Raw genomic sequence first — 12,327 nt, 5'->3', positions numbered from 1 at the left:
ACTGTAACCACTTTTTAATTAGTTTAAGCAAACGTCTACTTCTCTGTTATTATGAGACTGTTTGATAGTTTCCATCCACATTTTGTTGGATCACTTTTTTTTTGAATGAATACAAATGGGGGTCTCTTCCAGTCAGTCAGTTGGCCAGGTAGTTGTTGTTCGAATTTTTTGCTTCCAGCCTCGTATCCATTTTATGAAATATTTCGATTGGTGTTCCATCCATTCTTGGGGCCTTGCCTTTGACCAATGCTGTCAGTGCAGCCTGGATTCTTTAATACCATCCGTTCTTGATTATATGCTACCTCCTAAAATGGACAAATACCAACCAGTTCTTTTTGTTCATATAATTCTGAGTATTCCTTCTATCTTCGTTTGATGCTTCCTGGGTCTTTCACTATTTTCCCCGTAGAATCCTTCAATATAGAAACTCAAAGCTTGACATTTTTCTTCAGTCTTTCAGCTTGAGACATGCCATACGTGTTCTTTCCTTCAAGTTTTCTAATTCAAGGTCTTTGCACATTACATTATATGCTCTGCTCTCTAGGGCTGTCCTTTGAAATTTTCTGTTCAACTATTTTACTTCATTATTTCTCTCACTTCCTTTAGCTACTCTCTGTTCAAGAGCAAGTTTCAGAATCTCTTCTGTCACCCATGTGGTCTTTTCTTTGCTGTCTTTTTAATAACTTTTTGCTTGCTTTATGTATGATGACCTTCCTGTCATCCAACAACTCATCATTAGTGTTCAGGGTATCAGATCTGCTCTTGAGATGATTCCTAAATTCAGCTGTGATATACTCAAGGTCCCACTTTAATGGTCCCAGCCTGCCCTTGTTCTGACTAATGATAGTGAGTTTCACCATTTCTTCCACAGATCTAATGGACAAAGTATATAAAGTGTGTTCCATCCAGTGAGGTCCTCATTTTTAGTCATTTTTTATGTTGTTGTTTTTTTTAAGATATCTTCAGTGAATAAGTCATTGTTCATGCATACTTATATTATGCCATCGTCACCAAAGCCAAGGTCTACCTGACCCCAAACTATGGTATTTTCAATCATTTCATACCCATTTTGGACATTGAATAAGGAAGACCAAAGTGAAATAGATCCTCGTCCTTTTCATGTGAACTGTGGTATTGGCAAGAATATTGAACATGCCAGGTCCTACTCTCGGAAGAAGTGCAGTCAGAATGCTCCTCAGAGACAAGGGTGGCATGTAGTCAAGAGAGACCAAGCCCCGAGGAAGAACAGCATACTTGGTAAAGTGAAAGGGCAGCAAAAAGCGGAATGCCTCCCCGGAATGGGTTGACAGTGGCTGCGACAATGGGTTCAAGCCCAAGAACGACGATGAGGCTGTCACAGGGCCAGGCGGGGTGTTGTGCTGTGCGCGGGGTCGCTGTAGTTGGCACTGATCGCGGGCACCTAACGACAGTCCTACTTTATTTCCAACTCGTGCATTCTAAAAACCAGTCATGATAAATGCCTCTTAGTTACATGTTTGATCAATCAACTGCAGAAGTTTGTAAAAACCTTCCATTTCTTCATCTTTGGCATTAAGTGACTGATGCACAAATGATGGCTTATCCGATCACTCACAGTGCTGTACTTCAGATAGGTCTTGAAATGTTCTTTTTGACAATGAATGTGGCACCATTTCTCCTTCAGTTTGTCATTCCCAGCTGGGATATAGTAGACCATATGACTGTCCAGTTCAAAATGGCCAACACCAATCCATTTCCAATCTATAATGCCTAAGATAATCTCCAAGCAGTCCATTTCAGTTTTTATGACTTCCACTTGTTCTTGAGTCATTCTTCATACATTATAGGCTATGCTGACTAATGGAGATCTGCAGCCGCTACATCTCATTTCAGCAAAGGAAGGTCCTGAAAGCTGTAAAGTCAACTCTACTTGGAAGCAGCTCTTCTCTCCTGTGTTCTCTATGTTGTGTAGAACTCTACACTATTTGTGGATAGACATAGGGCCAAGACATAACATGAAAACAAATGTCACTAAATCTGTAGTACCAGAATTATAGAATACCCTTTGAGGAAGTTAATTTTTAATACATTTATTGGCATATAATACCATTTCACATTTCATACATCAGTCATATTGAGAAGAATTGTACCGTTTTCACCCCAATCGATTTCAGCACATTTTCATCTTTCTCATACTAATTGTTGTTAGTTTCCCAATTTCCCCCAACTCCCCTGCCATGCCCTAAGATAATTATTAATCCAATTACTGTCTCTATAAATTTCCCCATCCTGGATTTCTGATTCAGAAAACCATACAAAAACAAGAAACGAGAAAAAAACATCAATAGAAAAGAAATCAGAAAATATTAAAAACCAAATGGTCCAAAAGAGAGATCAAATGATGTTGTATTTGAACGTAACTCCATCTGCCATAAACGACTTTACAATGATCTCCATCTGATAGCAAGGCTCACCAGAGGCTTAAACCATATGGGGCCCCGGCAGATGGATTTTGGGTTTCCACTGTCATCCATAGCCTTCTGAAAATCTAGTGTTCAGAACTCAAGCTCTGCTACCATACCCTCCTTTGGCTTGGCACTTTATTTACAGTCCTTGGTTCTCACGGGCTGGTGTGCTTCTTCCATGTGGACTTAGGAAAATAGATCTTCTTCCTTCTCCTTTGAACAGTGTTATCGGCAAGAATATTGAACATGCCGTGTACTGCCAAAACATATAAGTCTGTCACATTCCACGGAAGTGTTGCTTAGGGGGAAAGCTAGTCTGGCTCTCATTTTTTTATACCTCACTTAGGTGGGCCCTTGTTCGAAGCAAGCACCCCATAAGAACTTACCGTGGTAGAGAGCTTGTTATTAAATGTTTTAGGGTGACGACAGAGAAACAGCACCATCTCTTCTCTCAAAGTGTCCTTTGAGTCACCTTTGAGGAACAGGATGGAGAGACAATCGTTTCTTCTAGTTTTGCTCAACGTTGTGTGATTTGCATGCTCAAGTGTAAGCTTTCACGTTTCCTTGTGTGTGTTTTGACAGGTGACTTTGGGAAAGGTGTTGAAAGTGATTGTCGTCATGCGGAGCCTATTCATTGATCGAACAATAGTAAAGGGATATAATGAAAATGTCTACACAGAAGATGGCAAGGTAAGCCTTCCAGAGGCTTTGCTGTGGATTCCCCCTTCATTTCTAGTATCTCAGAACAAATGTATTCAAGTCCCAGAGGAATGACATTAAAAACTAGCCATCATGCTGGACTGATGAGCAAGCAGAGACGTGCCAGCATGAAGATAACGCTGTACAGAAACACCCTCTGCTGCATTTGTCATCGAGCTCCTGCTTCTCTCTGAGCCTGATGCCCTTCGTGAATTTCTCATTTATCACCTGAGACCCCAGTTGCCTCATTAAATGTGTCTTCTGAGGAAATAGACACCCCCACCACCCCCCAAGTCTAGCAGCACATCAGTAGCCCACGGGTCAGCATTTTGCTTTTCCTAAAACCATGAGGAAAATTCAAGTTAGTTTGACACACAATTTCATGACCCTCTTTTTCCATGAAACTTCCAAGTAGTCCTCTGGAAGTTTTTTATCCACAATACCAAAGACTGAATAACTGCTATTGAGAGGGGGGAAAAGTTATTTCCATGGGTGGCTTGTTCCCAGGAAAGTTCACCCCTGTGAGCCCCTAATTTCTTTTGCCTGCATACACTCCATATGGCTCTATAGAGAGCATCAGAGGATGCTAATGGGAGCTGACAGCCTTCATTTGTTTGCTTCCAAAGTGTAATGAGCACTCTGTCTGAGATTATTACCCCCCCTACCCCACCCCCATCAGCACACACACTCACACATTCACCATGGCCAGATCCCAGCAATCTACCCCACTCTCTGGAGTCTTCCCTCTCCTCCTGAATCCCATTAAAATTGAGAAGTTTGTTAGTACTAGCACCCACCACCCAAAGGCCACATTATAATGAGGATAGAATAGTCTGTTTAAAAAAAGGTGATACATGTAGCTTAGCACATAGCAGTGTGTTACATAGGAGGTGTGACCCATAAAGTAATAGGATTTGTGTTTTGAATAAGCCTACATTTTCACATTCCACGGGTATGGTGCTTATGTGGAATTCTAGGCTTACTAATTTCTTTTAAATAGCCCATTGATAACAAATCATTCTTTGAAAGGAGACTTTTGCGGGGGGGTATGGGGATGTTAAGAAAAACCCAAAGGTTTGGAGTTATATATGGAGAATAAAGTGGATAATCAAGGCAGGTGTGCCCTTTGTGTTTATGATGAACGGACTCTGAAGATAATCCCCAAAGAGAAGGATTAAATTGCTTATCAGCAGCAGAAGCCACACTGGAATAGTGGCTAGCCTGCCAAAGAGGCTGTCAGTCGATTCTTGCTGGTTCTCTCAAGGTTTGTAGCTTTATAGTCACTCCTCAAGTGAACCACAGCCCCTTCTCTCACAGGACTTACACGTGAATTGAGGAGATAGAGCCTAAAGGCACACACACACACACACACACACACACACACACAAAACAACCGAATAAGGACCATGCTACAAGAGGTACCAAATTCAGGATGCAAATAAAATATACTTTGAATGTAGATTATAAGAAGGAATGGAAAATGTCACCTACATTGCATTGTATTCTTCCATGCGATATTTATTTAACTGAATGTTTTATACTGAAAATGTCTGAAATAATTCTTGTAAAGCACTTTGTACTTTGCCAGCTAATGAAATACTCAATAAATGATAACAAGTCTTTGTATTCAGCACTTAAAACAAAGGAAGTAGAAAACGGTCCCTTATATATGCTTCTAACATTTTTCTGATTACTCTCTCTCAACTATTTAAATAGTTCTTCTTACCCATATACCCCTTGATCCTAGCTTCCCCAGAGTCCTTCCTCCCTCTGTCCATTCCTTGGCCACACTTGTTTCACGCGATGCCCACACAGGGATCATGTATGATTTGTCTCTAAAGCAGACCTCTCCTTTGAGTAGTTCCTGGCTGGCATTTCCTTACAGACCCTCCTGAATATAGCTCCATTCAATTTATCTTGTTTACAACTAAACTCCTGTCTCCCCATAAACGCAGTTTTCCTCCTCTGTTCCTTATCTTGGCTAACTGTGCCATCACCTTATTGCTCACATAACCCCTCCCCTTATCTCTGTCTAGTCTGTGAGCCAGTTCTGGCGGTTCTCCCTCTTAGATGGCTCTCAACTTGGCCCCTCCTGTCCATCTTCACTCCTTTCAAGTCCTCATTAGCGCTCAGCTGAAAAACTGCACTGCCTTCTCACTGCCAGTCTCGTCTTACTTTCCTCCCAGGCTGTCCTTTACCTTGCTTCCAGAGCAGACACAGCTAGGCATCTCTTGCTTTCCCCCCATCTCCTCACATTGCCTAGAGCAGCCCTTCCCAAAAGGGAAGAAGGATATCAGTAGCTGTTAGATACAAACCTACCCATGACATCCTGTAGGAGAAGTTCAGTAGACTTCTTTACTATAAACATTGAGAGTTTTTAGTTTGTGTATGCCCCTCTGGACTCTCCAAGAAGGATAGAGAGGTTTCCAGATGTATTTGGCCCACCCCATTTTCAGAAGAAAAATAATGCTCAGCACCCTTCTGACAATGAAAACTTTTGTAGTATAGTCCACAATCCAGGATAAAGTGTAGGCACCTGCTTTTGGCAGCCCCTGGACCATTCCAGTGCTCCCCAGGCACTACCCACTTTGGGAAGCACTCTTGCTCTATTTTCCCTAACTTTCTTGAGCACCAAATTCTTGTTTTCTTCTCCTCCTCCTCCTTTCTTTTTGGACCCTATTTTGACGTTGGAATTTTGTAAACTATACTTCTGGAAACTCTGAATTCTAGACTAAAATTCCAACTCTTTAGCAAGGCATGTGGCCCCGGCCTTCCTTTCTGGCTTCTTCATGCTTTACTTGTGGCTCCCCTTCAAGCTATGCCAAAATCCATCACACATTCGCACATCCCAGACCATTTGCCTGCAGTAGCTTCCCTTCCCAGTCCACCTGAAAGCGCCCGCCCTTCCTTAAATATCACCACCATCTCATCCCACCCTGTTTCCCCAGGGTTCCCACAGCTCCCGTGTGCTTAGAAACATGGGCTCTAGAGAGACAGGTCTGAGACACATAGTAACTTGGGGGAATTCTGTAGAAGGAAAAGAAAAACAAAAATCTGCATCGATTTGCAGCATTTCTATTAATCCTCAGAATTTTGAAGTATCCTTTATGAGTACTAAAATTATCTCATGAGTCTTCATTTACATGTATGTCAATACTAACAATACTGATATTTATTAGCCAGGTAAGAATTGTGCACCGAGCAAACTTTGCCCACTGCTATCAAGTCAGTTCTGACTCATAGTGACCCTATAGGCGAGAATAGAAGTGCCCCATTGGACTTCTGAGGCTGTAAATCTTTTGTTTTGTAATCATTTTATTGAGGGCTCATACAACTCTGATCATCCATACATACATCCATTGTGTCAACCACACTTGTTCATTTGTTACCATCACCAATCTCAAAACATTTTCTTTCTACTTGAGCCTTTGGTATCAACTCCTCATTTTTTCCCCTCCCTCATGAACCCTTGATAATTTATAAATTATTATTATTTTTTCATGTCTTACACTGACTGATGCCTCCCTTCACCCACTTTTCCATTGTCTGTCCCCCAAGGAGGGGGTTATATGTAGATCCTTGTGATCGGTCCCCCCTTTCTCCCCCACCTTCCCCTTCCCCTCCTGGTATCGCTACTCTCATTATTGGTCCTGAGGGGTTTATATGTCCTGCATTCCCAGTGTTTCCAGCTCTATCTGTACCAGTGTACATCCTCTGGTCTAGTCAGATTTGTAAGGTAGAATTGGGATCATGATAGTGGGGGGTCGGAAACATTTAAGAACTAGAGGAAAGGTGTATGTTTCATCGGTGCTATACTGCACCCTGACTGACTAATCTCCCCGCCCCGTGACCCTTATGTAAGGGGATGTCCAGTTGCCTACAAATGGGTTTTGGGTCTCCACTCCACAGTCCCCCTCATTCACAATGACACAATTTTTTGTTCTTTGATGCCTGATACCTCATCCTATAGACACCTCATGATCACACAGGCTGGTGTGCTTCTTCCATGTGGGCTTTGTTGCTTCCAAGCTAGATGGCTGCTTGTTTATCTTCAAGTCTTTAAGACCCCAGACGCTCTATCTTTTATAGCCGGGCACCATCAGCTTTCTTCACCCCATTTGCTTATGTACTCGTTTGTCTTCCGCATGAGGCTGTGAAGCTCTACTGGAGTACCATTACCTCATCTTTCCCCCTGGCTTGGCTGGTGGCTTTGGAACATGGCCTTTCAGTTAACAGAGCAAAGCTTAACCCATTATGCCACTGGGGCACCTAACTTTACCCACAAAAATAAATGCATTGCCATCTAATCACTTCCTATTCATAGTGACCCCTTTGGACTGTGAGGCTGTAAAACTTTAAAGAGCAGCCAGCCTCATTTTTCACCCTTGGAGAAGCAGGTAGATTCAAACTTCCAGGGCTCTGGAATTTTGCATACAGTGGTTATTAAATCCTCCTAACAATACCATGAAGAAAAGTAATGTTATCATATTTATTTCACATAAGGAAACTGAGGCCCAGAATGGTAAAATAACTTGCCCATTGACACACAGCCAAATCTCCTAATCTTAGGTCTACCAGGACTGTATCCGTAGGGCACAGCTCAGTACCTGAAAAGCAGTGTAGAACCCCAATCGTGTGTGAGAACAGCTAATGAATAAGACTGCAACACATAAATGCCACACAAAACGGTTTTGGCTGGAGTGGGAAAGGAGAGAATCAGAATCAAAGATGGCCATGGAAAGAAGTGCAAGGAATGAAGTCAGAAGTAAATCGGAGAAGAAAGGGTGCACACACAGGTGATCAGAGATTAGCACAGATTCTAGACATCAGGAATGTGTGTAAGCAGTCTGTAGTAATCCCTGTCACAAATGTGATGATACAGGAAGGTTTCTGTAGACCCTAACACCGAAAATAGCAAGACAGAGAGGAGTGTTATTTTAAAGGCACATCAGCCACATTCGGTCTGAGAAGCTTTCAGATGACGGCCCTACCCAGAGTCTAATCCCAGCCAATTTGATTAGTTCTTATTTTTTTATTTTGTTTCCAGAGCACTTTACAAAAGATAAAAATAAAACCACGCAGACACTACCAGTGTTCTGTTTCAAGGACTCCTACTGAAACTTGCATTTGTATATCGCTATACACATGCACACATTAGTGTAATCGGTGTGATGAAATGTCGAGCACATCCCCCAGAAGGCCCTGGTTGGGAGGAGCCCTTCAGTGGAGCCCAAGTTTGCTGTTGAAACACGCAGCCCTGCGTTTGCCCAGGCGGAGCCCAAGTGGTTGCCTGGGGGGTTCTGCTGCAGGCTGAAGATGGCCGAGGATTCGAGCGGGTGTGGCTTGGAGAGCCCTTTGGGGACTTCTAGTGGTCTGTCTTTCTACACCCTCCAGACTTAGGTGACCGGTGCATTCTGGACAGTCATTATCCTTGCTGCTACCAGGGCAGCTCAGCACCACCCTTCGATTCCAGACATTTCACAGCCCACACTCCCCTCCTGTCCTGATTGTCCTGTCCGTGTACCTGGGATGCAGATCGTCAGTTCTGAGCACCTTTAGGTGAATTCAGCTCAGAAAAAGTAAAAATGCTTTTAAGTCGACTGGCTGTTCATTGCACTCGGGGAATAGCCAAGAGCCATGAGTCAGCATGCGAAGGTGGCAGGATTTGGGATGAATACCTGGCTATTGTCCTGATGTTATCCCAGTCAGACTTAACTGGAAACAAGAGCGTGGCTCCGTTGGTCGTGTCTTATTAGGGGATTTAGGTTATGTTAATGCTATCGCTTCATTAATTACCCCGTATCCATAGAGAAAAGCAGCTTTGGCCTCCTCGGGTAAGAGAGGGAAAGAAATGCTGGTTATCAAAGGAAACCTTCAAAGACAGAGAGAGCTGTCTCCAGGGTCATTTCTGATCCCTGCATTCTTCCCACTTCAAAGTTGGATGTGTGTGTGTTTGGGTCGAGGGGGCCGAGGGAAGCTTGAATCTGATTTCTCTAATAAGTGTTGGCATCAGTCCTGTTTGATACTAGATGCAGGGAACATTTTGATTTGTTATAGCCTTTGAAACTGTTCAGACGACCTTCAGAAAAATGGCCTCTTGTTCCTCATAGGGAGGAAGGGTAAAAGCTGGGGAAGGGGAATCCTCGTTCATTCACATGCAGAGGATGTCCTGAAAGTGTGCTTTCAGCAGTTTTTTAGTAACAAATGTATGTCCTGATTGAAAGTGAAAAGTTGGAGAATAATAAACCTATAACACTGTGTTCTTTGTAAAAGGTTGTTCACTTTTTCACTCTCTGGGGGAGGGGGGACAGCCCTAAGAAGGTGACCAAAAGTAAGCCTGTGGTTTTGAACACTTGTAACAACCATCTGAGAAAATCCATTTCTATTGCCGGTTCATAACCTTGTGCTCGCTCCGACTTGTCGATCACCTGTTGACTGTGCAAGATGAAACTTCTAAATAAAGTCTTTAGGAGTTGAAATCCCAGTGAGGCTGAGGAGTTGTAAGTGCCCGTTTGGGATAATTTATAATTCATTACACTGTTTGAGTAAAGAACTGGTAACTTCCTGATAAGCTGCCAAAATTTTCACTTGCTGCTAAATGAATCCTAGCAGCAACGATTGCCACACCAGATTTATGTTGTCGAACTCCGCAGGGGCACCCGCAAAGCTCGGCAAGTGACAGGCTCAGGGGCTCGGAATAGGCAGTCCATCGAGTTCTGGCTGAAAGGCACTCTTGGTTACGAACACGTACCTGTGGAGACAGACATGGTTTTGAATTCTGTACCATCCATTCATTATGTGACCTTGGGCAAATTTCTTAACCTCTCCGAGCCTCAGGTTCCTCATCTGTGTAGCTTGGAGAAGGATTTCAAAAGTGAAAAGGGCAGGGGCAGATGTGGTGGAGATGGTCGCCCTTGCAGCGAGACTTACCTTGCCCGCTGCTGGAGTAGGCTGCATGTTGGGTGGCTCCCGGGAAGAAAGATGACGAGGAGGGCTGCTTTTGTCGATGTTCAGTCTCAGAAACCTGAAGGGGCAGTTCTGTAAGGTCACCATGAGTCCAGATCAACTCAGTGACAGTCAAGTGATGTCGGTTTGTTCCAACTTCTACTTGTGTGGAGTCAATGTGACCTATCACTATTTTCACTTCTCAGTCATCCGAAGGTCGTCTGAAGGTTTGGTGTCCCCCTGCTGAGAGCAGATATGCCCGTGTCGAAGCTGTTGGTCATCTGTGGGTTTATTCTCCAGTTACTTAAGGATAGACCACCTGCCCATGCCTGAGACACGAGTTCCAATTCTGAGTCCAAGCGGCTGCACCTGCCACCATGATCATAGGTCGACTTTTCCATTTAAAAACCTAGGCTTGCCGGCTATCAGGTGGGGATACTTTGCTGTCTTTTTCCTGCCACTGTGGTGGAGAATAATTTCTCATTCATTAGGCTAAAGAGTTGCCGCTTCCAGGACACTCTATCTTTTAACCAGCAAAAAAATTTGTCACCATGCCCACCTTTGCAGCAGATAAATGGAAACTAATAAATATTCACTTGAATCCGTCCTTGCTCCCTGAAATGAATTTCTGAAATCTTCCTGGCCCTGGGAAGAGGCAGGGCATTGACTCCAGAATGCTGTTTAAATGGCTTTCTCTGGCATAAATCTAGCAGAAAATCAAGTGCAAACCACCTGCTGTGTCTCACCGCACAAGGGGAAGCCCATTGTTATTGGATCCCTCTTTTACCAATGTAGACCAGGTAAATAGAGCATATTGTCTAAGGGTTTTTTCTGTTCCAGATGGTAGGAACTGTTCCCTAGGGTACTGAATAATATATTTAAACCACCTTTTAAAAAGAGCACCATTCTCACTTTGAATAGACATGGTTTGTTTGAGAATCCACAATTAGTCTGGAGAGTCCAGCTCTTAATTAAATCTATGCATATATTTCTCTCTCTCGTAATGAAAACATTTTCCAGATAATGACAGGTTTTGGGGGGGTGGTTGTTCCTCTTTTGAATAAAAATTCTACCTTTAGTGTACCTGCCGATCCTTCCTCGGCGGTCTCCTTGGGTCTGTTGGGACGTGGTCAGGTTGGGTATGGTGGTGCCCAGCCAGAAGGGTAAGCAGAAGGAGCTTGAGAGGAAACCGCTGCAGGCTTAAAATGGAAGGAGAACTATCTCAGTTTCAAGTTCAGACATCGATGTTGTTCCTCTTAAAATTTAGACCTAAAATCTTTGGCATCCCACTTGTCTCTTGGTAGTGATTTGGTAGAGCTAAGAGATAGAAACAAACAAAAAAGTTCTTCTCATTCACCCTGTGTCCCTGAATGAGCTGTGTTCTTAAACCCTGGGCCAGGTGGCAGCACTAGCAAAGTCATGTGAGCCTGGCTTAGCCTTCCAAATGGGACCACCTGTCCCAGAGTCGTTTTCTCCGTTCCCAGTGCTCCTTCTGGCTTTCCTTCAGAGGTACCTGCAGGTAGCATGCCACTTTCCTCCCTTAGAAATTGTTAACCTGTCAAATTACAATCGCAACACCTAAAGGTTTTCTAAAATTCCTCTTCCCCTCTCTCGGTTTACCTGAGGGGCCAGTGGCTGAAAGTCAGCAGCCGCTTTCTGCAGAGCGGTTTGACCCGAGTGTGTCGCCAGGCTTTTGTGGAGAGTCACGAAAGAAATGGCACAGGCAGTGGGGATAAGGAAGAGATGGGTTTGCGCTTATTTTCCGGGTCAACTGGATGAATGGATGCTCACAGCTCTCACAGCAGTATTTAGACTGGATTGGGGTTCAGGGAACTTCAGGCTGTCCAGCCGGAGTCCTGCAGAGGTCTGGAGTGGCCACCTCCAGGGCATCTTTGCTATTGTTCTAAACGGTTCAAACTCAGCAATATTTGCATGACTAATTTTGAACTGGAAGTAGCCAGGGAGAACGGGATTGCAGTTTGTTCACAATCCACCTTTAATTTCCAAGGAGTTTTTCAGAAAGCCACATTTTGGTGTTTCCTCAGAATAGATATAAAACTCTGGAGTGTCCCGTGTCAAATATAACATTTTACGTCCTGTTTTCTTAGTGCAGTCTTCCTGTCTGATTGCTTCCCAGGCTCTCTGGTGCTCTAAAATCAATAACGTATCATAGGCTTAAACAGCCACGTCTCAAGTTTCAACCTTGACCACTGAGCAACCTCAAAGGCAGGTTCCAAGA

The 12,327-nt window shown here is 43.6% G+C and overlaps 1 protein-coding gene across 1 annotated transcript in view; it reads left to right on the top strand.

Annotated features, from left to right (window-relative positions):
- MED27 (mediator complex subunit 27) overlaps positions 1 to 12,327 on the top strand; it is a 253,701-nt gene that overhangs the window by 216,977 nt on the left and 24,397 nt on the right. The window contains exon 5 of the mRNA XM_004713238.3: positions 3,027 to 3,134. Within this exon, the coding sequence (XP_004713295.1) occupies positions 3,027 to 3,134 (108 nt within the window). The remainder of the gene's footprint in view (positions 1 to 3,026; positions 3,135 to 12,327) is intronic.

Source organism: Echinops telfairi, unplaced genomic scaffold (assembly GCF_000313985.2).
Source record: "Echinops telfairi isolate 266 unplaced genomic scaffold, ASM31398v2 ScPeMD7_22;HRSCAF=79, whole genome shotgun sequence".
Lineage (NCBI taxonomy): Eukaryota > Metazoa > Chordata > Mammalia > Afrosoricida > Tenrecidae > Echinops > Echinops telfairi.
Note: the sequence above shows the minus strand (reverse complement) of the source record. Positions and strands in the feature narration are given on the sequence as shown.